This window comes from Heloderma suspectum, chromosome 4 (assembly GCF_057233095.1).
Source record: "Heloderma suspectum isolate Gila_16-S chromosome 4, 16-S_ref, whole genome shotgun sequence".
NCBI classification, from domain to species: Eukaryota; Metazoa; Chordata; class Lepidosauria; order Squamata; family Helodermatidae; genus Heloderma; species Heloderma suspectum.
Window position 1 is genome coordinate 71,019,018 of NC_139461.1, and position 26,704 is coordinate 71,045,721.

At 41.5% G+C, this 26,704-nt stretch overlaps 1 protein-coding gene across 2 annotated transcripts in view; it reads right to left on the reverse strand.

Annotated features, from left to right (window-relative positions):
• The window catches only part of SPIDR (scaffold protein involved in DNA repair), a 294,732-nt gene that overhangs the window by 159,348 nt on the left and 108,680 nt on the right, over positions 1-26,704 (reverse strand). For both annotated transcript variants that reach the window (XM_084849595.1, XM_084849596.1), the window contains exons 6-7: positions 12,888-13,144; positions 8,118-8,218 (exon numbers count right to left, since the gene is read on the reverse strand). In XM_084849595.1, coding sequence (XP_084705721.1) covers positions 8,118-8,218; positions 12,888-13,144 — 358 coding nt within the window. The remainder of the gene's footprint in view (positions 1-8,117; positions 8,219-12,887; positions 13,145-26,704) is intronic.

Genomic DNA, 26,704 nt, shown 5'->3' on the forward strand with positions numbered 1-26,704 from the left:
CCTGAACTACCAGGGGTGGTCCGTGGGTGGTTCTGAAGCCCCCTTGGCTTTTTGTGTTGGGAACTTCAACCTACATGGTGAGACCACCCTGTCAGGAGTGGATCAGGTCTTCATGGCCTCCATGGAAACCATGCGTCTGTCCCAGTTGGTGTCTGTATTCACTCATTCAGCAGATATGATCCACCCAGAACAATATGATCCACCCAGAAATGTGATGGATCTGAATGGCTTCCTGACAGCTCTTGGGAATTTTCCAATCACCTCAGTTGGAATTCTGTCAAAGCCTAGTTGACTTCAGGAATGGGAAAAGCTCGGGCAGTTCTCACAAATGCTCCTGAGAACCCTCTCCTGCTAAGTAAAGCTACCTTGTTTTCAAGGGAAGTGGAAATGAAGAAACGAGTGGGAAGATGGCTAGAGCAATGCTGGTGAAAAAGGTGGAATGAGCATGAGCAAACATGGGCTAGAGTCCCTTTGAAAGCCTACTCTGTGATAGTGATGGGTGAAAAGAAATTATACTTCTCTACCACTATTGTATCTGCACAGTGTCATTCAACAGAGCTTTTTCAGATAGTCAACAGCCTATTAAATTCAGGCACAAAAAACATCTAACGCTCAATAGCCCATTGTGATCAATTTGCACAACACTTTGCAGAAAAAAATTGTTTGTATTTATGCTGACTTCAATGCCACAGTTGGTACAGATCCTGAGGATGTAACTGTAACTTCTAATTGAAAAATATCCATTGTAACAGAACAATTTGTACAGCCAAAGAATGTAAACAGGATTCTTGCCCTTCCTGGCTCATAAAAGTGGTCAGGGATTTAGGGTAGCAGTTAATGCCTCTTTTACAACAGGATGCAATGTCATTATGCCCAAAGGGGGTGGTAGTAACCCCACTGTATTCGATAATTTCTGGTCCATCTCCAATATACAATTATTGGGCAAAGTGTTGGTGCATGTCGTGATTTCTCAGCTCCTGGTGTTCTCGAATAAGGCAGACTCTCTAGATCAGGGGTCCCCAACCCCTGGGCCATAGATCGGGACCAGTTCGAGGCCTGTTAGGAACCAGACCGCAGTAGGGGTGTGCGAAACCCCTTACCTTGGGTCTGGCGGGGGGGGGGATGATCCGTCCCTCCTCCCGCCCCCGGAATCCTCGCTGACCCGGCCGGCTCCGCTCTGCGGCGACTCCACAGAGCTGCCGGCCGGCTCCAGCCACTGGCAGACTTCCAGCTGCTGGGACGCAAATGGCGTCCGCATAGTGGATGCCATTTGCATCCCTGTTCTTCCAGTAATAGGCTACGTAAACCTTTATGTAGCCTATTACTGCAAAGAACAGGGACGCAAATGGCGTCCACTATGCGGACACCATTTGCATCCCAGCAGCCAGAGGTCAGCCAGTGAAACCATCCCCCCAGCCCCAGTCTGTGGAAAAATTGTCTTCCACGAGACTGCTCCCTGGTGCCAAAAAGGGACCGCTGCTCTAGATCCATTTCAATCTGACTTCAGGCCTGGTTATAGGACAGAGACTGTGCTGGTTACCTTGGTGAATGATCTATGCCAAAAACTGGGTGTCCCTGTGGGGTCTGTTCGACCTTTCACTGGCTTTTGATACCATTGACCACATCCTTCTGGATCACCTGGTTGAGTTGGGATTGTTTTACAGTGGCTCCGCTCTTTCTTGGAGTGGTGATTTCAGAAGGTGGTGCTGAAGGACTCCTGTTCAACACCATGGTAATTGGCCTATGGTGTCCCTTAAGGTTCTATCTTGTCCCCCAAGCAATTTAACATATCCATGAAACTGCTGGAAGAAGTTGTTAGGAGTCTGGGGTGATGACACTCAACTGTATTTCACCTTTCCATCTAAATTCAAAGAAACTCTTCAAGTTCTAAATCAGTGTCTAATGTCCATAATGGACTGGCTGGGGTGAACATACTAAAGCTTAATCCAGACAAAACAGAACTTCTCCTGGTCAGTCAAAAGACAGATCAGGGAAGAGGGGCTCAACCTGTGTTGGATGGGGTTACACTCTCCTTGAAGACTGAGGTTCATAGTTCATAGCTGAAGTTCATAGTTTTAGCATACTCGAAGTTTCAGCGGTGTCCAGGAGTGTGTTTGCACAGCTAAGACTACTGTGCCTCTTCCTGGTGATGTTGGATCCGGCCATGGTGACATATGCTCTAGTTACATTTTGTTTCCACTGCTGTAATGCTTCTACATGGGGCTGCCTTTGAAAAGTGTTTGGAAACTTTAACTGGTCCAGAATGCTGCAGCCAGGCAGTTGATGGGAACCAGTTATAAGGAGTGTAGGACTCCCCTGTTATAATAACGTCACTGACTAGCAGCCTGTTTCTGGGCACAATTCAAAGTGCTAGTTATGACCTATCAAGTCCTACACAATTTGGGAGCAAGCTATTTGAAAGACTGCATTCTCTCTTATGGTTCTACATGGGTTTTAAGATCCTTAGGAAAGAAGATTTCTCTCTCTCCTACCACCACTGGAGGCACATTTGGCAGGAACACAAGAGACAGTCTTCTCAGTTGGTATAGGACTGCAGCCTAAAACTACTATAAAACCCACAATCAATGCAGAGAAAAACAGCAGCCAAAAATCAGATTCATAAAATTTTATGTTTGTTTCTCCAACAAAGACATGGGGGCTGTTCACATGATGCAACAGTCCACTGCATGGTGAGGCTGTGGTGCATGCGGGACACACATGGCCACCATTTTGAATATACAACCTCTGCTCAGGGGTCGTCATGCCATGCAAGCCTGGCAAGAGCAGGTTATGTGAGGGTTAAACAACTCACCGAGTTTGCACGACATGACAACCCCCAAGCAGGGGTTGGATATACAGTTTTGATGCCTGCAAGAATCGTGCCTTATCATGGGTTAAATAACCCAAGAGCCGCTGCATGTCATCTGAACCCGGTCACCATATGGTCAACATGTATGTGTACACATATATATTTATTTTAAAACTTAACTGGGCCTGGGTCTCCACCCCACCCCACCCCCACCCCCACCAACAACTCAGAGATTGAGACAAACCAATGCACTACTAATCCCAGGATTCTGTTTTTTCTTATTTAGTAAAGAGCTATGCAACTTTTAGAGAAGCTGTAGTTTCTCCAAAGTTAGTACAGTAGATCTAATTTCAAGGAGGAAAGATCAAGGACAGAAAACAGAGCACAGGCCTCTAGCCAAAATTACTGACATCCTTTAAAAACATGATTTATTTAATATTTTAAGTTCAGATATTTAAAGAGTATGAAGTCAAAGAGCTCAGACACAGACATACAAGTATATAAAAGAACATAGGAAGAGCAGCGCTATATAAGACCAAAGGCCTAATCTAGGCCAGCATTCTGTTCCCACAGTGGCATCCTCCCACTCATGATCCCCAGCAACTGGTATTGAGAAGCATACTGCCTCTGATACTGGTGATAATATACATCCATCATGACTAGTAGCGACTGATACTCTTATCCCCCAATGAATCTTTCTAATCCCCTTTTAAAGTTGCTCATATTGGCAGCCATCACTACATCTTGTGGTAGCGGAATTCCATGATTTACATATGCATGGTGTGAAGAAGTACTTTTATCTGTCCAGAATCTCCAACTATTTAGCTTCAATGGATGACCCTGCTTTCTAGCATTATGAGACAAAGGGGGAAAAAAAACTTTGCACTAGCCATTTTCCCCACACCATGGATAATTTTATACACCTCTACCATGTCCCTACTTACCCTTTTTTCTAAGTTAAAAGCACCCAATGTTGTAATCTTTCTTCACAGGGGAGTTGCTCTACTCTCTTGATCATTTTGGTTGCCCTTTTCTAGGCAGTTGTCCTAAGTGGCACTTGAATGATTTGTTATACCGCCTTCCTACTGTGTATACAGCCAGCTACTCCATCTAAGGTGGCCAGAGAAATTGCAGCGCAGTCCCTAAGTTTAATCACTGGAGGCATCAGGATGGTGGGGCCTCCCTTAACCATTTAACAGCTAGCAGTTCCACTTGAGATCACTCCTTCCAGCCGCTGACATTGCCCTTGTGACACCTGGCTTGTAACGACTGGGACTGCACTTCAACCAGGTCTCAATATTATCTTCTGTCTCCATGCAGCATGCTCCTCTTTTAACCATTTTCTTAGAACGTAATATTGTTCTATTATATTTTTACCCAAGAAAAGGAAAAGGAAAAACTTGCACCAACTTGCAACTATGAATACTCACTTTTATAGAGGTGCCATACTTTGTAAATGTTATATTACCTTTGCATGTTCTAATCTCCCTCCCTCCCTCCCTCCCTCCCTATTTCTCTCTCACACACTCCCTTTTGCCCTGTATCCTGAGGACATGCATGGAAAGGTGAGGAGACTACCGAGGTACTACGATTTGGGAAGTGTGTGTAAAACATCCAAGGATGATCATATGAATCCTAAGAACTGTTTGGAATGTAAGTCATTGCCACTGTGAGTTGTCCTATCTTCCTCGTAGGCTTTCCAGTATCTAGAAAAGATTATTCGGGGGAACTTGTCTATGGTGAATACTTAGGATGGTCATTCCCAAAAGTATAATCATATTAAGTCTGAAAGCACATTATCAATTTCATAATATTATCCTTCCATTGTTCTTGTTTTGTGCTGAAGAAGGTTCCACATACTTGAACACAGGTGTACCTAAATCAGCCAGAAGGCTGCTGGCAAGGGAGAATTTTGAACATAAACCCAATGACTCAAGCCAAAGAGAAGAAAGGAGAGTATACACACATACACACTGTACAAACTGATGTAAGTGCTACTTTAGGCCTAATCATAAAACCTTATTTTGAGAAATGTTTATTTTTACCTAAGTACTACTTTGTTTTTCTTGAATAGGGTAGGCATATGTGGGGAAAAGACAATAGGCACTTAATCCCGCCTGGAATTGTATATATACATGCTCTGATTTTAAGTGGCATGCCATTACTTTCTTCTCTTAGGTTTTACTCACCAAGAAAAATATCAGTTTTTATTTCTGCACTTTGTTTTCAACATTGTGAAGGGAAAAAAGAGGTGACAGGAGGACACAAAGAGAATGCTGGCCAGTCGCCATTCCCCTGTGGGTCTAAAATATTAACTTCTAGCATTCATTACGATTAAGAACAAGAAAGCCATCAAGTACAGTGCCAAGTAAGTAAAGTACAAACACTTAGGAAGACTATTCATACACTAAAGATGGTGCTAAAGGAGTGCTGGCCCAATGTGTATTAATAGTGCAGTATTACATCCCCATATCATGGATGGGTGTGGGGCACCAAGCTTTCCTGCAAGAGAAAAAGCCAGGGTGCAGTGAGATTGTCTAAAAGAAATATAAATCTTTTACATCGGTGAACAGGCAATGCATATGCACACTTCAAGGCTGGATGTGGGAGCACACAGCCAAAAAGTAGATATTTAAAAATTGAAGAAGATTCACAAGAAGGAAAGGCAATGCTTGTACAGGCAAGGCTAGTCTTGCTGCTCTTAAATATATGTTTTGTTTTGCTTTTAATATAAGGGACAAACTACATGTTACATGTAAAAGTATTCCATCAAGGCCCAACTTTTTCATTTCTTTCCAGAGAAATCAGTGTCAGGAGGCTGAGAGCTTGAGCAGATGACTGCTGAATGGGGGAGAAGGACAGAAGGTTTTAATCCTTTCCCTGGGTTGATTCTTTTTCAGCAGGACTTGCTCTTCTATATCAGGGATGAGCAATTTGTGGCCCTCGAAAAGCTTTGGCCTTCAAGTCCTAACATCCCTCACCATTGGCGAAGCTGGAGGGCCACAAGTTGTGCACCTGTAATTGTGTAACATAACCTTTAATAACTCTTCCTGCCAATTTACCCAGATCAGATGTTAAGCTAACAGGCCTGTAATTTCATGGATCCCTTTCAAAAATTGATGTTGCATCGCCCACTCTCCAGCCTTCTGATACAGAGGCCAATCTTAGGGATGTTACAAATTTGTTAGAAGATCAGCAATTTCACATTTGAGTTCTTTAAGAACTCTCAGATGGATACCATCTGGACCATTTCTTTTCAATTTGTCAATAAAGTCTTGAACTTCAGCTCTTGTCACCATTATTTGCCTCCGTTCCTCAGAGTCCCTTCCTAAAACATCCATTCAGGCACAGGTATGTGCCCTACATTTTCTGCAGTGAATATAGATGCAAATAATATCTCTAGCTTCTCTAAGATCTCCTTATCCTCCTTTAGTACTTCTGTATCCTAAAGCAGCCTTCCCCAAGGACTACAAGTCCCAGGATTCCTGACCACTGGCCATGCTGGCTGGGAATGATGAGAGCTGCAGTCCAAAACATCTGGACGGCACCAGGTTGGGGAAGGCTGTCCTAAAGGCTCGAGTTGGGTAACATTTTAAAACTTAAAAAAGAAAGACTCATGGGTTATAATATATTTAAAAGAACCCACTGATTATAAACAAGTTCTAATCATTTGTCCAAATAAGATCTTCACAATGCTTTCTTTCTATACCAGCCAAAGCTTCCATTCATGTTCATTGGAGTAAGTGCATTGCAGTAAGGCATAAAGCCATGAATGTTGGTTGCTACATCCAAATCTAAAATAAATAACTAGGTAGAGATGGTGGAAAGTGTTCGTAGCCATTGCCCCCAGCTAAAAGTACAGGAAGCAACATACTAAGGAACACAAGGTAATGAGCACGAATAACCTTGAAGTCTGAACCCAATCAATAACCAGTTGGTTCCCTTCCTCCATAAACAGGCCCTGCTAATAGCAGTTATTTAAGGGTGCAAGTATATGTGACATTCGTACATCCATGAGTGGATCTCCTGCCATTTTTCTAAAAGTTTAATATGGCTACACAGGGCTCCAAATATGATCGAAAGCACAACACCTGGGGGAAGTGGGGAGGCTTTAAGCCTTTTTCTCAATATCATATTCCCAATGAAACTCTTCCCCCTCCCCCTTGCAAGAAGCTTATTTTTTCCCTGCAGGGGAAAACACGTAGATCCCATATCTAGTAACCAGTTCTGGAAATGTCTTCCCAAATCCCAAATAAAGCCAGAACCTAGGATTTAGCATCATCAGGAAATTCGTCTCTTCTCTTTTATCAGTGACATTATGTTCTATGCAACTGTACACTATAGAGTTTCCAGAGGGATTTAACAAGACTCCAAAAGTTAAGATGGTCCAATCCCATCTCTGATCTCTGAGCTCATCTGTCTCTTGCATGTTTGCCTTAAGCAAGAGCACAGAAGCAAGAAATGTGCAGATGTCAAAAACAAGCCTGTGAATCATCACATTTTTGAAATATTGTAAGGGAAAACGAAGCAAATAAAATCCCAAATAGGAAAAGATAGCAAATGAGCCCAGCTAGACTTCCATAAAACTAATTTTATTTTAAAAATTGCTTTAATGCATTACAGGACTCAACGTTTTTCTACATGACACTGCTCTTTTCAACCACTGTGGATAACAGTAAGCAATTGGCAACATCAAAGTTATCCAATACATTTTGCTTTTAACATGGAAAAATATGGTATAGCCACGATCCAAAGCTATATGCATGCGCAAGGAATGGAATGCAAAGCCAAACTTTTAGAAAATGATTTTACTGCAACAGCTACCATGGCTTGAGTACCTCAAGTCAAGAGGCACAAGGATAAAGTCTGCCATTAATTAGCCTCAAGGTTATTCTGATGTACCAAAACATGCGACAGGTTGTCTCCCCCTAGACTAAGACAATGTGCTTACTTTGAGTCTCATTAGTGTTAAATGACTTTTAGGACTGCTGACCTGATACTTTGAAAGCATCATAGTCACATGGCTCTGGAGAAGCCTTTTATTTAGGGAAAGTGTTCTGTGAATACCAAAGAGGTTTCTGTAATCTGACTGTAATCATTACTCTTTATTGGTGTTGCAAAACTAAAACATCCTTCTCTGTTTGCATTGAAGAACCTGAGTGATAACAAGAAGTACAAAATACACATATCAGACTGTTTACACCACACCTCATACGTCTTCATTTAAAATCAACCCCCACAAAAGTAGACTTTGGCCAAAATACTTTACATAGTAATCAGATGCCAAAATTTCCGCTATGGTTCTCACCTGAAAGTCTTTCATAATCAGAAATACACTGATGCCTCCAAAAGCTAACAGCAGTCCTCTCTCGGTTCTGTAGTCTATTCAATCTCTCTGCTAGCCCTCCCCTACAGAGAACAAAAGATTATTTAATCATGCCAAGATTTATCTTTTTCTTGAAAATACCACAAAACAAATGTAATATATATTTTCTGAACTCCTTAGAACCACAGGGATAATGTAAAGTTACACCTGTACAGATTTTTTATAGGACATCATTACTATAAGCTGTTTTCATATATGTATTTTTTAGTACCTGGAATAAAAACCAGAGGAATGTTGAAAGGGGTATAAGAGGACCCTTTGGGTCACAGCAACTCTCCAACTGAAGAGTGTAATTTCAGCCACAACTTTCAGTTGAGTGTACTTTTGACCATTGGCCTACAGCATATTACTGGAAGATGCGTGATCGCTGGCAAGGAGTGTATCCCAAAATACTCCTCACACATACTTGACCTCATGATTCATTTCATAAGCTGGGTCCAGTGTGCACTTTCAGTGGTCTGAAAATTGTCCACAGCTGAAATAGTTCAGTATTTGCAAGGGGAATGTCATGAAAAGCGAATATACTTAAGGTAATACTGTAACAACATATCTACAATTCAGATACAAAACTGTCTATGTTAAATACAACAGTATTATTTTGCCTGAAGTTGCCTTTGCGCTAAAGGCACCATTGAGTAAATTGCTGAACATATGTACTTTTTATTAAGTAGTCAGATGAGGCCGCACTTTGCATCCCTTCTATTTGTTATGGGGGTTTATTAGGAGGGGGCATAGCAGGGCCTTCTCGCCTAAGGCCCAGTGTAATAAACCTCCTCTTCTAACGAGCCCTTCCCATGTACAAACCTATAGACTTTTAAAAGGCATAGGCAAGATTAATTTGGCTTTAGTGATGCTGTATCAAACTGGATGCCTGATATTTTACTGATGCATGATATATTTTAATGGTCACGCAAAAAGAAAAGATAGCTGTGTTGGCCAAAGAAATAAATATTAGGTTCCAGCATGGTCAATGGCTGGGGATGATGTGCACTGTAGTCTAAAACATCTGAAGAACACCAGGTTGGGGAAGGCTGACATTAAACATTCAAAAAGCAAGGTATTTTTCTCTTTCTCATCTACACATGCTAATATGGCTTGAAACTTTAGCTCTGTTAAAATGTGCATTTCTTTTATGCACCCTCCCATTTTCCAAGTTACTAGACTTAAATATTACACATTCGCAGCATCAATACTGTAATTTTTAAAAGCTGATATAATTTCGGCAAGCTTACTTTCAAGTAAACAGCTCAAGTCAGAAGAATTGAGAAGACAATAAAAGTAAATGATTTATTTGTCCTTTGGCAGTAATAAAAAGGCCAAGGAGCTCAGAGCACTTTATAATCACATACAGCTTCTTAACCAATTATTCACCAGCCAAAAGCGTTTTAAAACTTATGAAATGAAGGAAATGTTCACATACTACATCAATGCCTCTGCCTCCGATACTTAGCACACTTTCTTCTGTGTGCAATGGCAAACTACACGTGAATTTACCTCTTAAAATTAATTGCTGCAAAGCAGCTTTCTTCTTAAGAATGTAAGAAGAGCAAACAGGCCCAAGTGCATCGTCTAGTTCAGCCTTTCCCAACTGGGGCCCTCCAGATAAGTTGGACTATAACGCTCAGCATCCCACAGCCAGCATATCTGGCTGGGGAACTCTGGGAGTTGTAGTCCAATGCATCTGCAGGGCACAAGGTTGGGGAAGGCTAGTCCAGTGCAACCCAACATTTAGTGCTGTATTCAACCCTTTGACATTCTTTTTCTTAAAGTTTCTAATGAAACATAACTATTAAAAATATATATATAGTCACTGAAACGCTAAACTATAATCCTAATGGTAACTTAAGAAACATGAAATTTTAGACAGAAGTGTTTTCCTATAAACAGTACATACAGCATGCATAAGAAGGTGTGTTCTAAACTCTTCTTACACACTAGACTCCTCTGTCACAGTGTTACAGTAAACCAGGTGTGAGCAACTTGTGGCCTTCCAGATGTTGGACTGCAACTCCCATCAGCTCTAGGGTGAGGTATGATGTGGGTTGCAGCCAATGATATAAGGGCCACAAGTTGCCCACCCTTGCAGTAAACAAATCAGCCAGCCATTTTGCATGGCTATTTATAGGCACTACAGATAGCTGCAACAGCAATAGCCACTCATGAATAACACATGAGCTCAGGCTGCTGATTCTTTCACATAGGAGAAGCACCAATTTTTCAATCATTTCCTTGTGGGCAAGCTCTCAAAAAATGTGTGTGTGTATGTGTGTACACACGCGCATGTACAGACACACACTTTCCTTCTTCATAAGCACTAAAGATGAGACAGGGACAAGACTGAAATAAGGAATGCGAAAGAGATAGAGACAGAGCAGAGCAACTAGAGAGAAAGATGGATACAAAAAAATGAGAACAGGGATAGATAAAAGGTATGGCAAATAGCCAAAGTGCTTAAACTATACACTACCTATGTTTGGGCATCTTTATTTACATACTGAAATAGAAAACTAAGGGCGCAATCCTATGGGATGTGTCCTGGGTACTCATAAGCTTCTGAACTCAGAGGCTTACAAGTATCCAGTGTAGAGCAGGAGGCATGCTGCTCATCCCACTCTGCATTTTAGCTAGAGGGGCTATTTCATCCATCTAGAGAAGGCCTCGGGGAAGGAAAGAGGCTGGGGACGGTTGGAGATACCTCATAGCTGCACATCCCTGTCTCCTCCCCTCTTCTGGGAACACCCCCCTTTAACCCCCTATGAGCTCATGTTTTTGAGCTCGTAGCAGCAGCCAGTGAAGTTCTTTACGTGCTGGTTGCAAGGGGGCAGGGGAGGGGGTGGGGAATGCATTTTCCTGGCTCTGAGCTCAGAGCCAGGAAACCGAAATATCCAATGTCCTCCAGACACTGTCTAGGGGGGAACGGATTGATCTCCCCATGAGACTTATCAAGTGGATGAGTTGCTGATTTTTGCTCATTTCACATATTGATATTTTAGAATAATCTACAACATAGATGATAGATCAAGTAAAGCTAAAATATTAACCTCTTATTTGAAGCTTAAACTTTTAAGATGTTGAACTTCTGGATTTAGACAAGTTTTGAAACTTGAAGCTATTTAGGTTTGCTACAGATGAAATTCTGCCAGATGTGCTCAAGCATTTTTCCCTCTTCCAGTCTTGTACACACATTCCCTATGCACACAGCCCCTTTCCGTTTTGGAGATAACCGTGGTTGGCAAAAATATTGGTATGTATCTTCGGTAATGAGAGGGAAGAGAGTATAAGTATACACGGTGCTGCCAATCACCAAACTATAGCATTGAATGGGGCCACATTAATATACTGTGTAGAGCTCAGTAAAGTTTAGGTGGTATAGAAATGTAATAAATAAAGAAAATGACAAGAAGAAAAAGCTGGGATGTGAGACAGATGGCATAAAAGGAATGATGTAATGAGTTGACTGGAACAGGAAGAAAAAGATCTAATGAGTAAGGCATCCACAAGGACTGTGAGATAGAGGGAATTATGAGGCTGAGACTAATCCTTAGCTCATTTTTTAACTCTTTTTAAAAGGAAGAGATATGGGCCAATCACAGAAAAGTTAAGTTGATAGTACTATAAATGGGACTGTGATATTTTGATAGGCATAATGTAACTGAACCATGTAATAGCTTTCTAACCCTGCACTTACCACACATCTGTGCTGCATTCAAACAATATAATATACATATAATTTCTCACATGTATTTTTTCTATATGGGAAAAAAAGCAACACTGAAATGGACCAGAGATACTCTTGGGCAACAGAAATGTAGATTTATCCGAAGTACTGTATCACCCAACTTCCAGATATTTAAGAGCAACCTAACATGCATTAAAATGATTTTATTTTGATAAACGATGAGATGAGAAGTAATAGGGTGGTTCTAAAAGACATTTCTGTACTCTAAGAATTCTTGAGTTTTAAAAATCCAGAAAAAACTGTCATTCAACTAAAAATCCATTGTACTTTTGATGCTCTCTTTCCTTTCAGAATTTATTTTATTTTCAAAGCTTTGGCTCACTTCACAAGATGAGGTTGTTGTTTTACTGTATAGTATTTCAAAACATTCTGCATTTTCTCGTGCTTTGATAAAGTTATCAGTGCTTAACTGTTCATCAGCACAAATTGTGTTTAAAAAAGCAATGTAAAGTTTTGTTTTGCTTTGACTTTACCTCTCACAATAACATAGGAAATAAGACCAGCACTACTAAACAATAGGTGGATTCGCATGATCATTGGCTTCCCCCCCTCCCTGCATGTGCTGATCATGAGCTGTCTAATTAACATTAACAGCAGGTTGTCATGACATCTGAACCTGGCTAGGGTGGGTGGCTGGGGTGGGTAACAAACCACCCTGAAACCCTTCAACAAGCAACCTCAGTGATTGTGTGAACTGCTCAGCATCTCAGAGTGGAGAGAAGATGGTTATTGTGTGAAGACTTTAACAAACTGCACACAGAGATTAAGATACCAACATCTCCTGGAAAAAAATTAAGACATTAATTGAGCTACCAAATGGTGATTCACAACTTATAATGGTCAACATTTTTTTATTCTTCAAATGTTTAACTCTTAAAAATCAATTTTACTAATGGTGAAGGAACACTAGTTAATATTAATGGGAAGTTACATTTAAAAGACCAGATACATACCTCAGTAATTTTCTTTTCTTTGCAGAATCTTCCAGAGTCCTCAAACTCTTGTCTGTCTTTTTCTTAGGTGTTTGCAGAAGGGTCTGAGCAGATTTTAACCAATCACTTATTGATCTTCCTGTATCTGTTTCAATCTCTACTCCAAAACTGAACTGGAGCTTTTTAGGACATTTTAAATTCACAGCTTCAGTTTTTAGTAGGCATTCTTCTGAATTTTCACTGTCTGATGAATATTCTGAAATGTCGATAGAAATTGTCTGCATAGAAGAAAACATATATTTAAATGTATATTTAAATGTAAAGGTGTCACAGCACTGACCAGTAAGAACATAACAGTATGTTCTTAATGACATAACGTAACATGTCACAAAATTATGACAAGCAGTGTTAACAATTCATCCAATGCATCCAGAAAATGAACATGGAGGCTATGCTTTTTTGGAAAGAGTATAACCCACTTCTCTAATTTCAAAAAATGGAAATGCTCAAGGCACCTTACACAACTCAAAACTAATTAAGCACTAGCAAACAACAATCAGTAATATAAATGCCCCAAACCAAGAGCTAGAAACCAATCAGGGAGCCATTAATCAAGTCATACTACTGACCCATCTAACCCAGTACAGCAGCTCTCCAAGGATTAAGACAGGGGACTTTTTCCAGCACTACCTAGTAGCGCCAGATACTGAACCTGGGACCTTCTGTAGACAAAGCATTTGCTCTACTACTGATCTACAATCTTCTCCCCTCAAAAATTCTAAGCAGCAAATAAATCAAAAGCTTGACAGAAAACAAAGATCTGGTCATTGGCAGAACAGTAGCAAAGAAGGAGCTTTTCAAGGCAGGGAGTTCCACATTCTGGGTGCCAGAGCAGAAAAGGCTCTCTTCATGTGTTGGTTATACCTCGGGGGATGCAAAAGATGTATATGCAAAAGGGCCTCACCAGATTATCACAGTGGAGCAGCAAATTCATATGGGGAGAGATGGTCCTTTATATAATGGTTGTACATTGTGTGCAGAAATGGGTCAGTGGCCAGTGCAGCTGATACAGCAAAGTAGTAATAGACTGAGTTTGCACATAATGCCAAAGGGGTTAAACAACCCATGAATTGGCAGGGCCATGGGGGAGTGCTTACCACTTCTGCTTTGTTAAACAACAGGATGTTTCTGGCTTGTTAATAGTGACATCTAAATCTGGCAGTCTGGATTGTTGAGAGTTACACAGCCCAGAGTTTTAATCCAACAACAACAATGTTTTAACTGAACAACCCTGGAACAGGGCAGGGCATTCTCAGATTGTTTCGCAAAGCTGATGCAAAGTGGAAGCAGCGAATGGGTGGGAGGCAGCAAACTCTACTTCCCTTGACAGCAAACTCCGAAAAAAGAGTTTTGGGGGAGGTTATGATTACTGAGGGAGTATGTGAAGGTTATTTCTGCTGTACCGATGTACAAAGCAACTGCTGTAAGGAAGCATGTAAAATAAAATTGAGGTTGCTGTCCAGCGACACACCAAAGTCAAGTAGGTAATTTAGAAGGAAATTGACAAGTTGATTGTACTGCTGTAGACTGTATACAGCAGATAGGTGAATCTGTGCACTCGCGAAGGACTGGGAAATTTAAACAAAAATTACAAACCCATTGGTGCACCTGAGAAGCACCAAAAAGTAATAATTAAAAACATATGAGTGAAGCACCAAAAAAGAAAAAGAAACAAAAGTTGCAAGCTAAGTTATTGCTCCAAAAAGAGGTCACTACTGGGGGTGAGCCGGGAGGAAAAGTTTCACTCTGAAGGGCATATGAGGACACAAGAGGAATTGTGCCACAAAGTGCCCTGGGATATGTGAAAGGAGCAGATGGGAGGACTAAGGGAAAAACAAACCAAGGCAAGCCGCAGAGCACCCAATTGTCAGTTGGGAGTAACATGGGTGAGCAAACTAACAACCAATCCACAGCGGCTAATTCTCAGCATGGTTTAGTGTGAGAAGTGAACCAGTCCAAAGTGCCTACCAGGCAAGGTTGCCTTTTTGCTCAACCATCAGCTATTGATGTGTAGATTTACCTGAGCCAGACTTCCTTGCCAGTAAGTCTGACACAAACTACAAGCAAATTTCCTTAAGATGAAATGACTGTCCATCTATTTGCTGCTGCTTATCATCCCAGCTCTTGCTGATAACTTTCCCTGTCCTACCTGTCATTTGTCCTCCCTTTGACTAAGTTAGTTCCCAAATCGCTCGCAATAAAAGAACTGCTAGTGTGCTGAACAAAATAATGCATTTAATTAAATGCTTTTCTTATTACCCACCCATAGAGGTGTCTGCCTGCTTTGTGTTTGCATGATTTGCTGCTCTGGCCATTGCTAAACTGGGCAGCACAAAGCAGTGATTCCAAATATATCAGCAGGGAGCCAGAGTCTTCTCCCTTGGGGCTCAAGAACAAAGACTCCCCAATGTAATGAGGCAAAAGGCACAACAGAAAGCTCCGCGCCACTCACAGTGATGCCATAAGCCACCATGGGTTAATTAACCCTCAGGGCCCCCGTGGTGTGTGCCAGATGCCATTTTGAATATGCAAACCCCATCCAGCGGTTGCCATGGCTTATCGTTTTGTGTGAACCCGGGCAGCAGGGGTTGTGCGAGGGTTAAACAACCCTCACAGAACCCAGTGGCTTGTCATGATGTTAGAACTGGCCCAGTGTCTGAGATAGTAAGGCAGGGTTCTGCCCCTTTATGACACCTCCAGCTAGCAACAGGGTACAGGGCTAGAGGTAATAAAATTCCAGGTCAATCAGAGACTCGTTGTGACTACCTGTAAGTGCCATTATCGACCCTAGTAAAGTACACATCTAGGCCTGAGGTATCTCTACAGGCCTGCAGCCTTGATCCCGAACAAGACACAATTTCTCTTTTAATTATTAATGCAAGGTATTATTCTATTAAAAATTATTCTGTTACCTAAAGACAAAACCTGACTTCTCTTCCACACTTTATTACTATAAATAATAATAAAAATGATGGCATTAAACCAGTGAAACATTCATAATACATGCTTTCTCATAACTTGAAACTAGAGGAAACTCAAATTATGCTTAAGAGTTTCTCACGTTAAAAGGCTTATTTATTTAGGTACTTAATGCATTACACATGTAACAAGTATATGTACTATCTACATCCACAAAATTCTGCAGTCTGCAAGAACCTCACAAGAGAAAATGAAAATATAAGGGCCAAACTTCACATAATACACATGTGTAATGGTAGCCCATAGACCTTTCCTTGATATAAAGGCCACTTTCAGAAGGGAACAATGAGGACTAGAGAAATATACATAGAAAGGGAGCTTAAACTTTCCTTGTTCTAAATTGCCCTGCCCCCAAGCATCTTTTCCTTGATGGTTTCAAATGCACTCCCAATCCCTCCCTCCCTCCCAAAATGACTTTTCATGCCAAAAAAGGGCTACTAGACATGAGAGCAACATGTCGTATGGCCCTCCATTATTTTAAGCAAGAACGCTTCTTTTAAAAACCTTGCAGCCAGTTGATTGGGATGAGTATAGGTGCTCCAATAAGGATGTAAAGCTCCTGCATTCATTCCAAAGAAAGACACAGATCTGTGCATGTACACTGATCAGATTGCACATGGAACTGGACTGGGGTATCAGCCAGTGTCCTGGAGGTTGGAGATTCTGTGTGCTATATGAAAACATACCACTCTCCCATATAGCCTCCTGCTATGTTTGCTTAATTATATGCACCTCTTATCCTATTGCTTCACTATCACTATCAACAAAAAATGACACAGCAATAAATTAAGATTCCAATTCTATGAAACTCATATTTTAAACAAATCATAAAAATTAAGAACATATGTAAAATAAGCACACACATTTAATTTTCTTTACAACCTAAGCCTTTCGTCCAACCCTACTGCTTCTTTGTATTTTTCTTAAGTATTAATTTTTAAGACAGTGTGTTCAACATGAGCACAAATAGAAATAAATGCTTTCGTTTGCTTAATTTATCAATATTGTTTGGCTGAAAAACATTTTTCACCATGCAGAATTAAGAGAAGGGGTTGGCAGGTAATGCATGTTTTAAGTATAAATCAGCAACAAAAGAGAACCTCTCTTGCTTTAGCAATGCCCCCATAGTGCTGTATTGTCTGTCAGATACTTGCAATGTATGCCAAATATATTTGAAAAGCAATTCTATTTGTTCAGAAGTAAGCATCCAGAAAAAGTAATATAAACCTTACCAAATTTACATCTGCAGATGTAAGTGTATGTTTGCACCTACTTAGGTTTCAAACATCATCATGAGTTAATCTGGTATTTCAGCATGCTAACTGTGCCAACCCCTTCATGGATCACTGCCTTGTTGTGGCGAAGGGGCTTGCGTAACTCAGTGAAGCCATAAGCTATGCCGTGCAGGGCCACCCAAGACGGACAGGTCATGGCAGAGAGTTCTGACAAAATGTGGTCCACTGGAGAAGGAAATGGCAACCCACTCCAGTATTCTTGCCAAGAAAACCCCATGGAACGTATCACAAGGCTAAAAGAGATGACACCGGAAGATGAGCCCCTCAGGTCGGAAGGTGTCCAATATGCTACTGGGGAAGAGCAGAGGGTATTTCCAAGTAGCGCCAGAAAGAGTGAAGCGGCTGGGCCAAACCCGAAAGGACACTCAGCTGTGGATGTGTCTGGCGGTGAAAAGAAAATCCGATGCTGTAAAGAACAATATTGTTTAGGAACCTGGAATGTCAGATCAATGAATCAAGGTAAGCTGGAGGTGGTCAAACATGAGATGGCAAGATTGAACATCGACATCTTGGGAGTCAGCGAACTCAAATGGACAGGCATGGGCGAATTTAATTCAGGTGACCATCATATCTACTATTGCGGGCAAGAATCCCTTAGAAGAAATGGAGTAGCACTCATAGTCAACAAAAGGGTGGGAAAAGCAGTACTGGGGTACAATCTTAAAAATGATAGAATGATCTCAGTACGAATCCAAGGCAAACCATTCAACATCACAGTAATTCAAGTCTATGCCCCAACCACTGAGGCCGAAGAAGCTGAGGTTGATCGGTTCTATGAAGACCTACAACACCTTCTAGAACTAACACCAAAAAAAGATGTCCTCTTCATCATAGGGGATTGGAATGCTAAAGTAGGAAGTCAAGAAATCACCGGGATAACAGGCAGGCATGGCCTTGGTGTACAAAATGAAGCAGGACAAAAGCTAATAGAGTTTTGCCAAGAGAACATGCTGATCATTTTCCAACAGCACAAGAGGCGACTCTACACATGGACGTCACCAGATGGTCAATATCGAAATCAGATTGATTATGTCCTTTGCAGCCAAAGATGGAGAAGCTCCATACAGTCAGTAAAAACAAGACCTGGAGCTGACTGTGGCTCAGATCATGAGCTGCTTCTTGCAAAATTTCGGCTTAAATTGAAGAACGTAGGGAAAGCCACTAAACCTTTCAGGTATGATCTAAATCATATCCCTGATGAATATACAGTGGAGGTGAGGAATAGATTTCAGGGATTAGACCTGATAGACAGAGTGCCTGAGGAACTATGGACGGAGGTCCGTAACATTGTTCAGGAGGCAGCAACGAAATCCGTCCCAAAGAAAAAGAAATGCAAGAAAGCCAAGTGGCTGTCTGATGAGGCTTTACAAGTAGTTCACGAAAGAAGGGAAGCGAAAAGCAAGGGAGAAAGGGGAAGATATACCCAACTGAATGCAGAGTTCCAGAGAATAGCAAGGAGAGACAAGAAGGCCTTCTTAAATGAACAATGCAAAGAAATCGAGGAAAACAACAGAATGGGAAAGACTAGAGATCTCTTCAAGAAAATTGGAGATCTCAAGGGAACGTTTTGTGCAAAGACGGGCATGATAAAGGACAAAGAAGGCAGGGACCTAACAGAAGCAGATGAGATTAAGAAGAGGTGGCAAGAATACACAGAAGAACTATACAGGAAAGATCTGAATGTCCCTGATAGCCATGATAGTGCGGTCACTGAACTTGAGCCGGACATCCTCGAGAGTGAAGTCAAGTGGGCCTTAGGAAGCATTAGTAACAACAAAGCTAGCGGAGATGACAGTATTCCAGCCGAGCTATTTAAAATCCTAAAAGATGATGCTGTTAAAGTGCTGCATTCAATATGCCAACAAATCTGGAACACTCAACAGTGGCCACAAGACTGGAAAAGGTCAGTTTACATTCCAATTCCAAAGAAGGGCAACGCCAAAGAGTGTTCAAACTACCGCACCATTGCGCTCATTTCACATGCCAGCAAGGTGATGCTCAAAATCCTACAAGCTAGGCTTCAGCAGTATGTGAACCGAGAACTACCGGAAGTACAAGCTGGGTTTCGAAGAGGCAGAGGAACTAGAGATCAAATCGCCAACATTCGCTGCATCATGGAGAAAGCAAGAGAATTCCAGAAAAACGTCTATTTCTGCTTCATTGACTACGCTAAAGCCTTTGATTGTGTGGATCACAACAAACTGTGGCAAATTCTTAAAGTGATGGGAGTACCAGACCACCTTACTTGTCTCCTGAGAAACCTGTACGAGGGTCAAGAAGCAACAGTAAGAACCAGACATGGAACAACCGAGTGGTTCAAAATTGGGAAAGGAGTACGACAAGGCTGCATATTGTCACCCTGCTTATTTAACTTATATGCAGAGTACATCATGAGAAATGCCGGGCTGGATGAATCAGAGATCGGAATTAAGATTGCCGGGAGAATTATCAACAACCTCCGATATGCAGACGATACCACCCTAATGGCAGAAAGCGAAGAGGATCTCAAGAGCCTCTTGTTGAGGGTGAAAGAGGAGAGTGCAAAAGCTGGTTTGAAACTCAACATTAAAAAAACTAAGATCATGGCATCTGGCCCTATCACTTCCTGGCATATAGAAGGGGAAGAAATGGAAGCAGTGACAGATTTTACTTTCTTGGGCTCCAAGATCACCGCAGACGGTGACTGTAGCCATGAAATTAAAAGACGCTTGCTCCTTGGGAGGAAAGCTATGGCAAACCTAGACAGCATAGTAAGAAGCAGAGACATCATCTTGCCGACAAAGGTCCGTCTAATCAAAGCTATGGTTTTCCCAGTAGTAATGTATGGCTGTGAGAGCTGGACTATAAGGAAGGCTGAGCGCCGAAGAATTGATGCTTTCGAACTGTGGTGCTGGAGAAGACTCTTACGGGTCCCCTGGACTGCAAGGAGGTCAAATCAGTCCATCCTAAAGGAAATCAACCCTGACTGCTCTTTGGAAGGACAGATAATGAAGCTGAAGCTCCAATATTTTGGCCACCTAATGCGAAGAGAAAACTCCCTGGAAAAGACCCTGATGCTGGGAAAGACTGAAGGCAAAAGGAGAAGGGGACGGCAGAGGATGAGATGGCTAGATAGCATCACGGATGCAATGAATATGAACTTGAGCACGCTCCGGGAGAGAGCGCAGGACAGGAAGGCCTGGCGTGCTATGGTCCATGGGGTCACGAAGAGTCGGACACGACTGAACGACTGAACAACAACAACAAACTGTGCCAAATTCAAAGTCTGTTTAACTTCTCACATTTCTTTCTAAATCACTTTTAACCAATACTAAGCATTTGCCAAGTTCTAAGTGAAGTTGGTTACATTTGACACATGAAATCATATGAAGTGAGCAAGATGTTGTGATTCTACCTGCCCGCCTTTCTGATATGTTCCAGTTCCTGTCAAAAGATTTTAGGGTCCTTTTAAACTCACCGGCATGTGGGCCAGTTGTGTCCATCTCCAAAATGGAAGAAATCATATGACCTTATGACACAGCCTCCTAAAGTTCCAAAGAAGGCAAAAGTAGTACTAGATCCTGTTCCCCATTCAATCAAACTATGTGTATTGCCACATTGCTTTCCCTATTTGTTTCTACAGTTTCTCTTCAGATTCTCCCCCTCCCACGCAACTCCCTCTTTAGATATCTATCTTTTCTGTACGATTTCTTCCCACCTGAGCTCTTACAAGAATCAGTCAATCTTGTCCTGGCTGAATCTACCGTTTCCCTGCACTCTGGTACACTTCAGCCTCTCTCTGCTTTTTCTGTTGCTTCTATTCTATTCTGATGTGATTCTTTTGTTCTCAGCAGGCTGCTACTTGTTTAGGTTTATTCTCATAACAATTTCAAACCTCTGCAAGGGTGATGGGACCTGTAAGAATGATCAGAGGTTTCCAGATGTCTCTTGGGGATTTTCCTTTTGATATGTCTGGCAGACCTGCCAGTGCCCTAGTTGATCTCTGAAACACAGAGATGGTCTGGGCTATTGACATGGCTATTCCAAGATACTCTCTTCTATGCTCTGTGTAGAGCAGGGGTGGGCAGAAGGTAGATCTGGATTTACTGGTAGATCTCTGGATGATCTATAGTAGATCGACAATGATTTCTAACAACACAATGATTCACCCACCTTAAATTATACTGCTGAAAGCTTGGGATAGTGGAATTTTTGTGTGGAAGAACTACAAGTTCATTTTTTCACTTGAAACAAATTCCTGGACTCAGAATTCTTTCATCTTAAGTGTGTGTCTTTTGCACCTGGCACCTGTTGGTTCTAGGAATCCTGCAAGTGTGACATCTGCGCACCCTAGCTATAGTCTCATGCCGTCTCCATGATTTTTGTAGGAGTTGGGGCAATAATATGAATAGGGAAGACAAGTGATGGAAAACCTGAGGTCAAATTTGACCCAGCACTACTGAGAGTTCATCTTAAAGCATATTCTATGGCTTTAGAGGACATACTTCTCCATCACCCACACAGTGTTATTTAGCACAGCTATTCTGAGTGATGAGAGACCTCTAGGAAAAGGAATGGCAAAGAGCTCCAAAACAGTATCTCCAAACTGGGTGAATGGGCAACAAAATGTGGTTCAATGCAAGGAAGTGTAAACTGATGCACTTTGTGCAAAACCTTCATAACATCACATATGCACTGATGGGGTCTGAGCTGGCAGTGACTAGCCAGGGAAGGTATCTTGGAGTTGTGGTGGATATTAGGTCAATGAAAGCATTGCCCTAGTGTGTGGAAGCTGTGAAAAAGGCAAATTCCATGTTAGGGATCATTAGGAAAGAGATCAAAAATAAAACTGCCAATATTGTAATTCCTCTATGGTATGACCACATTTGGAATATGTACAGTTCTGGTCACTGTACCTTAAAAAGGATAGTGTAGGATACTGGGAAACATGGAGAAAGGGGAAAACAAAATGATCGAGGGGCTGGAGCAACTTCCCTATAAGGAAAGATTACAACATTTGGAACAATTAGTTTAGAAAAAAGGCAAATAATGGGGGGCATGATAGAAGTGTATAAAATTAAACATGGTATGGAAAAAAAGAACTTCTTCACACAGCATATAGTTAAGGAAAGATTACAACATTTGGAACAATTAGTTTAAAAAAAGGCGAGTAATGGGGGAAATGATAGAAGTGTATAAAATTAAACATGGTGTGGAAAAAGAGGAAGAACGTCTTCACACAGCACATAGTTAAACTATGGAATTTGCTTAATAAAGATTTGATGATGGACATCAACTTAGACAACATTAAAAGGGGATTAGATAAATTCATAGAGGATAACGCTATCAATAGTTACTAGTCAAGTTGGCTATATGCAACTTCCAGGATTAGAGCTAGTATGCTTCTGAACCGGAGTTGCTAGGATACTACAACAGGAGAGGGCTATTGCCTTCATGCCTTATTTGTTAGTTTATCACAGGCATCTGGTTGGCCACAGTGGGAAGTAGGATACCGAACTAGACAGGCTTTTGGTCTGATCTAGCAGGGCTCTTCCTATATTCTTAAGTGTGTGTGTTTTTCCCTTGATAGGTGCTGTTTTCATACCAAATTTACTTTTTAAAATTATTGTTTTAGTTTAAGCGTTACATTAGATACCTATCTTGCTTAAATTTGTTTGCCACCTTGGATATTTTATAGAAAGGAGGGATTAAAATGCAAAAATAATACACATTTCAATTAAGATGTTTTTAACGATTTGCATACTGTTATGGGCCATCAAAGACCTAACAACACAGACAGTCAGATCACCACAAAATGTGGTGTTTATCAATGGAATTCATTCTTACATTTGACTGCAAGTAACAGAGAAAACGTGAAAGTGAAGCAAATGTATGTGTGAATCAGTCATATGTAAATTATTGAATGACAAACAGAGCAATCCTATGGTCCCTGGAAGAGCATTCTCAGGGACCATAGGATTTTTCAGATTCCCCCTGTTGAGGTTGTAGACACTCCTATGACCTGGGGGTGAGGGGACTCTGGCTTCTGATCCCCCACTCTCCTCCATCACTACAGAAATAAAGCTGCTTCCTGAGATCTCAAAAGTGACTTTGAGGAGGTAAAAAAAAATGGAGTGTTCTGGTGGGAAGGGAGGGGGGAGGAGAGGAGAGACTCGGATCTGCAGTATCCTGTGGCCTCTCAAGCTTCAGTCCTGAGCCCAGGAGTACAACCGCTCTAGGCAGGCTCTGAATCCAACCTAGAAGATAAGCTAGAGTTTGGCTACAGAATCGGACTCAAAGAGTGCTTATCAATGGGGTCTTCTCAAAGTGGGAAGAGGTAACGAGCGGGGTACCACAGGGCTCAGTTTTGGGCCCAGTGCTCTTCAACATTTTTATTAATAACTTGGAGGAGGAGAAGGTGCAGGGAATGCTGATCAAATTTGCAGGGACACAAAATTGGGCGGGATAGCTAATACCTTGGAAGACAGAAACAAAATTCAAAGTGATCTTGATAGACTGGAGCGCTGGGCAGAAAACAACAGAATGACATTTAATAGGGATAAATGCCAAGTTCTGCACCTAGGAAAAATAAACCAAATGCACAGTTACAAGATGGGGGATACGTGGCTCAACAACACTACAAGTGAGAAGGATCTTGGAATTGTTGTCAATCACAAGCTGAATATGCGCCAACAATGTGATGTGCTTGCAAAAAAGGCAAAGGCTATTTTGGGCTGCATTAATAGAAGCATAGCTTCCAAATCCCGGGAAGTACTAGTCCCCCTCTACTCAACAGTGCTTTGGCCTCATCTGAAGTACTGTGTCCAGTTCTGGGCACCACATTTTAAGAAGGATGCAGACAAACTGGAGAGGGTTCAGAGGAGGGCAACAAAGATGATCAGGGGACTGGAAACAAAGCCCTATGAAGAGAGACTGAAAGAACTGGGCATGTTTAGCCTTGAGAAGAGAAGAGTGAGGGGAGATATGATAGCACTCTTCAAATACTTGGAAGGTTGTCACAGAGAGGAAGGCCAGGATCTCTTCTCGATCATCCCAGAGTGCAGGACACGGAATCATGGGTTTAAGTGACAGGAAGCCAGATTCCGGTGGAACATCCGAAAAAAGTTCCTGACTGTTAGAGCAATAGAGCAATGGAACCAATTACCTATGGAGGTAGTGGGCTCTCCCACACTGGAGGCATTCAAGATGAAGCTGGACAGCCATCTGTCAGGGATGCTCGGACTTGGATTCCTGCATTGAGCAGGGGTTTGGACTCAGTGGTCTTGTAGGCCCCTTCCAACCCTACTATTCTATGATTCTATAAAAGAACAAGAAGGATGGAGAAGTGAAAATCAGCTCCATCGCTCCTTCTGTTCTACCAGCCATCTGCCCACAGAGCACAGGATATTGGAGCATTCCAACATCGGAGGGCTCCATCAAAAGGCATAGGAATGTGCCCTAACAGTGTTATGCATGCTTAGCGAGAGCCAAGCCCTAACTCAGGTCAACAGGACTTACTCCCAAATAAGTGTGCCAAGAAGTACAGTCTAAGATCTGGTTAAAAGAACCAGTAATGTGCAGCAAAGCATACACAAAGTCATTAAATGAAATGAAGTATAACATAAGAACAAGCACCCCGCATCACATTTTATTTCCAATCTAGATACTTTGCCACAACATTAGATAAGCGAGTTATGAGGCAACAATCTTAAATCAGACAGCCCACTCCAGCTGCACAACTAGCAACCTCCGATTCTTATACCATATATCACAGAATATGGAAAAGGACCCTGTAAATATTTGAGTGGCTAGTGTAGTGAATCTCTGCTGTATTTGTTAATGGATACAGACTATAACTGCAGAAGAGTATGGAAGGGTGTTTGTTATTAAGCCTATGATCTGCACTAGAAAGTAACAGCAGGGACAGCATGTCAGTGGGCTGGTTCACATGACACAGTGGGTTATTTAACCCATGATGAGCCGTAGTGCATGCAGCCATCATTTTGAATATGCAAACCCCAACTGGGGCAATCAGGGGTTTCAGCATGTCATGTGAACCCAGCCATTGCGGGTTATTCAAGGGTTACACAACCTTCGCATAACCCTACTACTAATCAAGGGTTGCATATTCAATCAGGGGTGCATATTCAAAATGGCAGCTGCACACACAGCAGCTCATGTCATCTGACCCAGGTCAGTCAGTCAGTCCCTCTTTTGTGCATGGAAAAGTAGCAATAGGACATTTACAACTAAATATAGGCCACTATTTCTAACCAAGATCTTACTGATACATTTCACTCTGCCTTTGCAGTTTTTCCCATTTCTAGAGCACTCTTGTAGAATTTTTTTTTCTGAATACCATCTGTGAAGATCTTATGGTAGGTGGTATAAAGAGAATTCAAAAGTAGTACACACCCACATTTTGAATCTTAGTTGTTTGTGTGTGCAATGCTGTATGAGGTGACACCTGTTTTCTTCAAAGTATAAAACCACAGAGAGGCAACAGTCAGACTGTGAGAGATTAAATAGCTGAAAGATTAAATAGTCATGCGTGGGCAGAGTTAACCATGATAAACAAACAACGAGACTGATAAATCACTAGTTCCTTAATTTTTCCCAGAGTGGCAAGCCCAGATAAAATTAATCAGTCACATAGGCTTTCCTTGACAAGCATACTTTTTATACATGCAGTGTTTTTAATTTCTTTAGCATGCAAGATTGCTTCTTTACACTACAAAACAGAATTGTACCTTTCTCTCTCACACACACACTCACAGCAAAAAAAAAAAAAAAAAAGTGCAAGAGCCACCATTCCTACCATCTGTTACTTTCATGTCTAGTCTAGCAAAAACACTGATATAGTAAGCCTTCGGCTCCTATGGGTTGCATGTGAGTCGCTAAACTCTTTCAGATGGGGGTACACAATAAAAAAAACAAAGGTGTATGGCTCACCAAATATATTGCCCAATCATGGAAGTTTTCCACAACTTTATTAATAATTGCTGCTGCTGGCTACAGCATGAAGTTAGTGGCAAAATATTGTATTTTCCAGTATGTTTCTAACAAAGCAATTCAATGCATGGTTACTCAGAAGTAAACCCCACTAAAATTAATAGGATTTACTCCTAAGTATATGCATTTTGAACTGCAGGCTTAGTGATATTAGGCCACCAAAACAAAATGGGGCATACTGATTTGCCCAAGGCCACCCACATGTCTGTGCAAAGATTAGAAACCAAGTCCAGTGTTCTACCTGCTATAGCACATTGGCTCACATGGATTGCATCTCTTAATTCATCATCTGCCAGCCTCAACAGCAGGAAGTCATAATCCTCCAAGTCAACTACTATGAAAAATACATCTCAGTTAAGTCCAGTGTTAAATGCATTGCACACTAATATTACGTGCCAGCTAGGACAAACAGTGGAGAAAAATAAAATAAATGCAGCAGAACTTAAATCAGATTAAGGCTCATCAGATTAGAATTTAGTTAGAGCCACCACCCCTTCTTTTCAGAACAGTGAT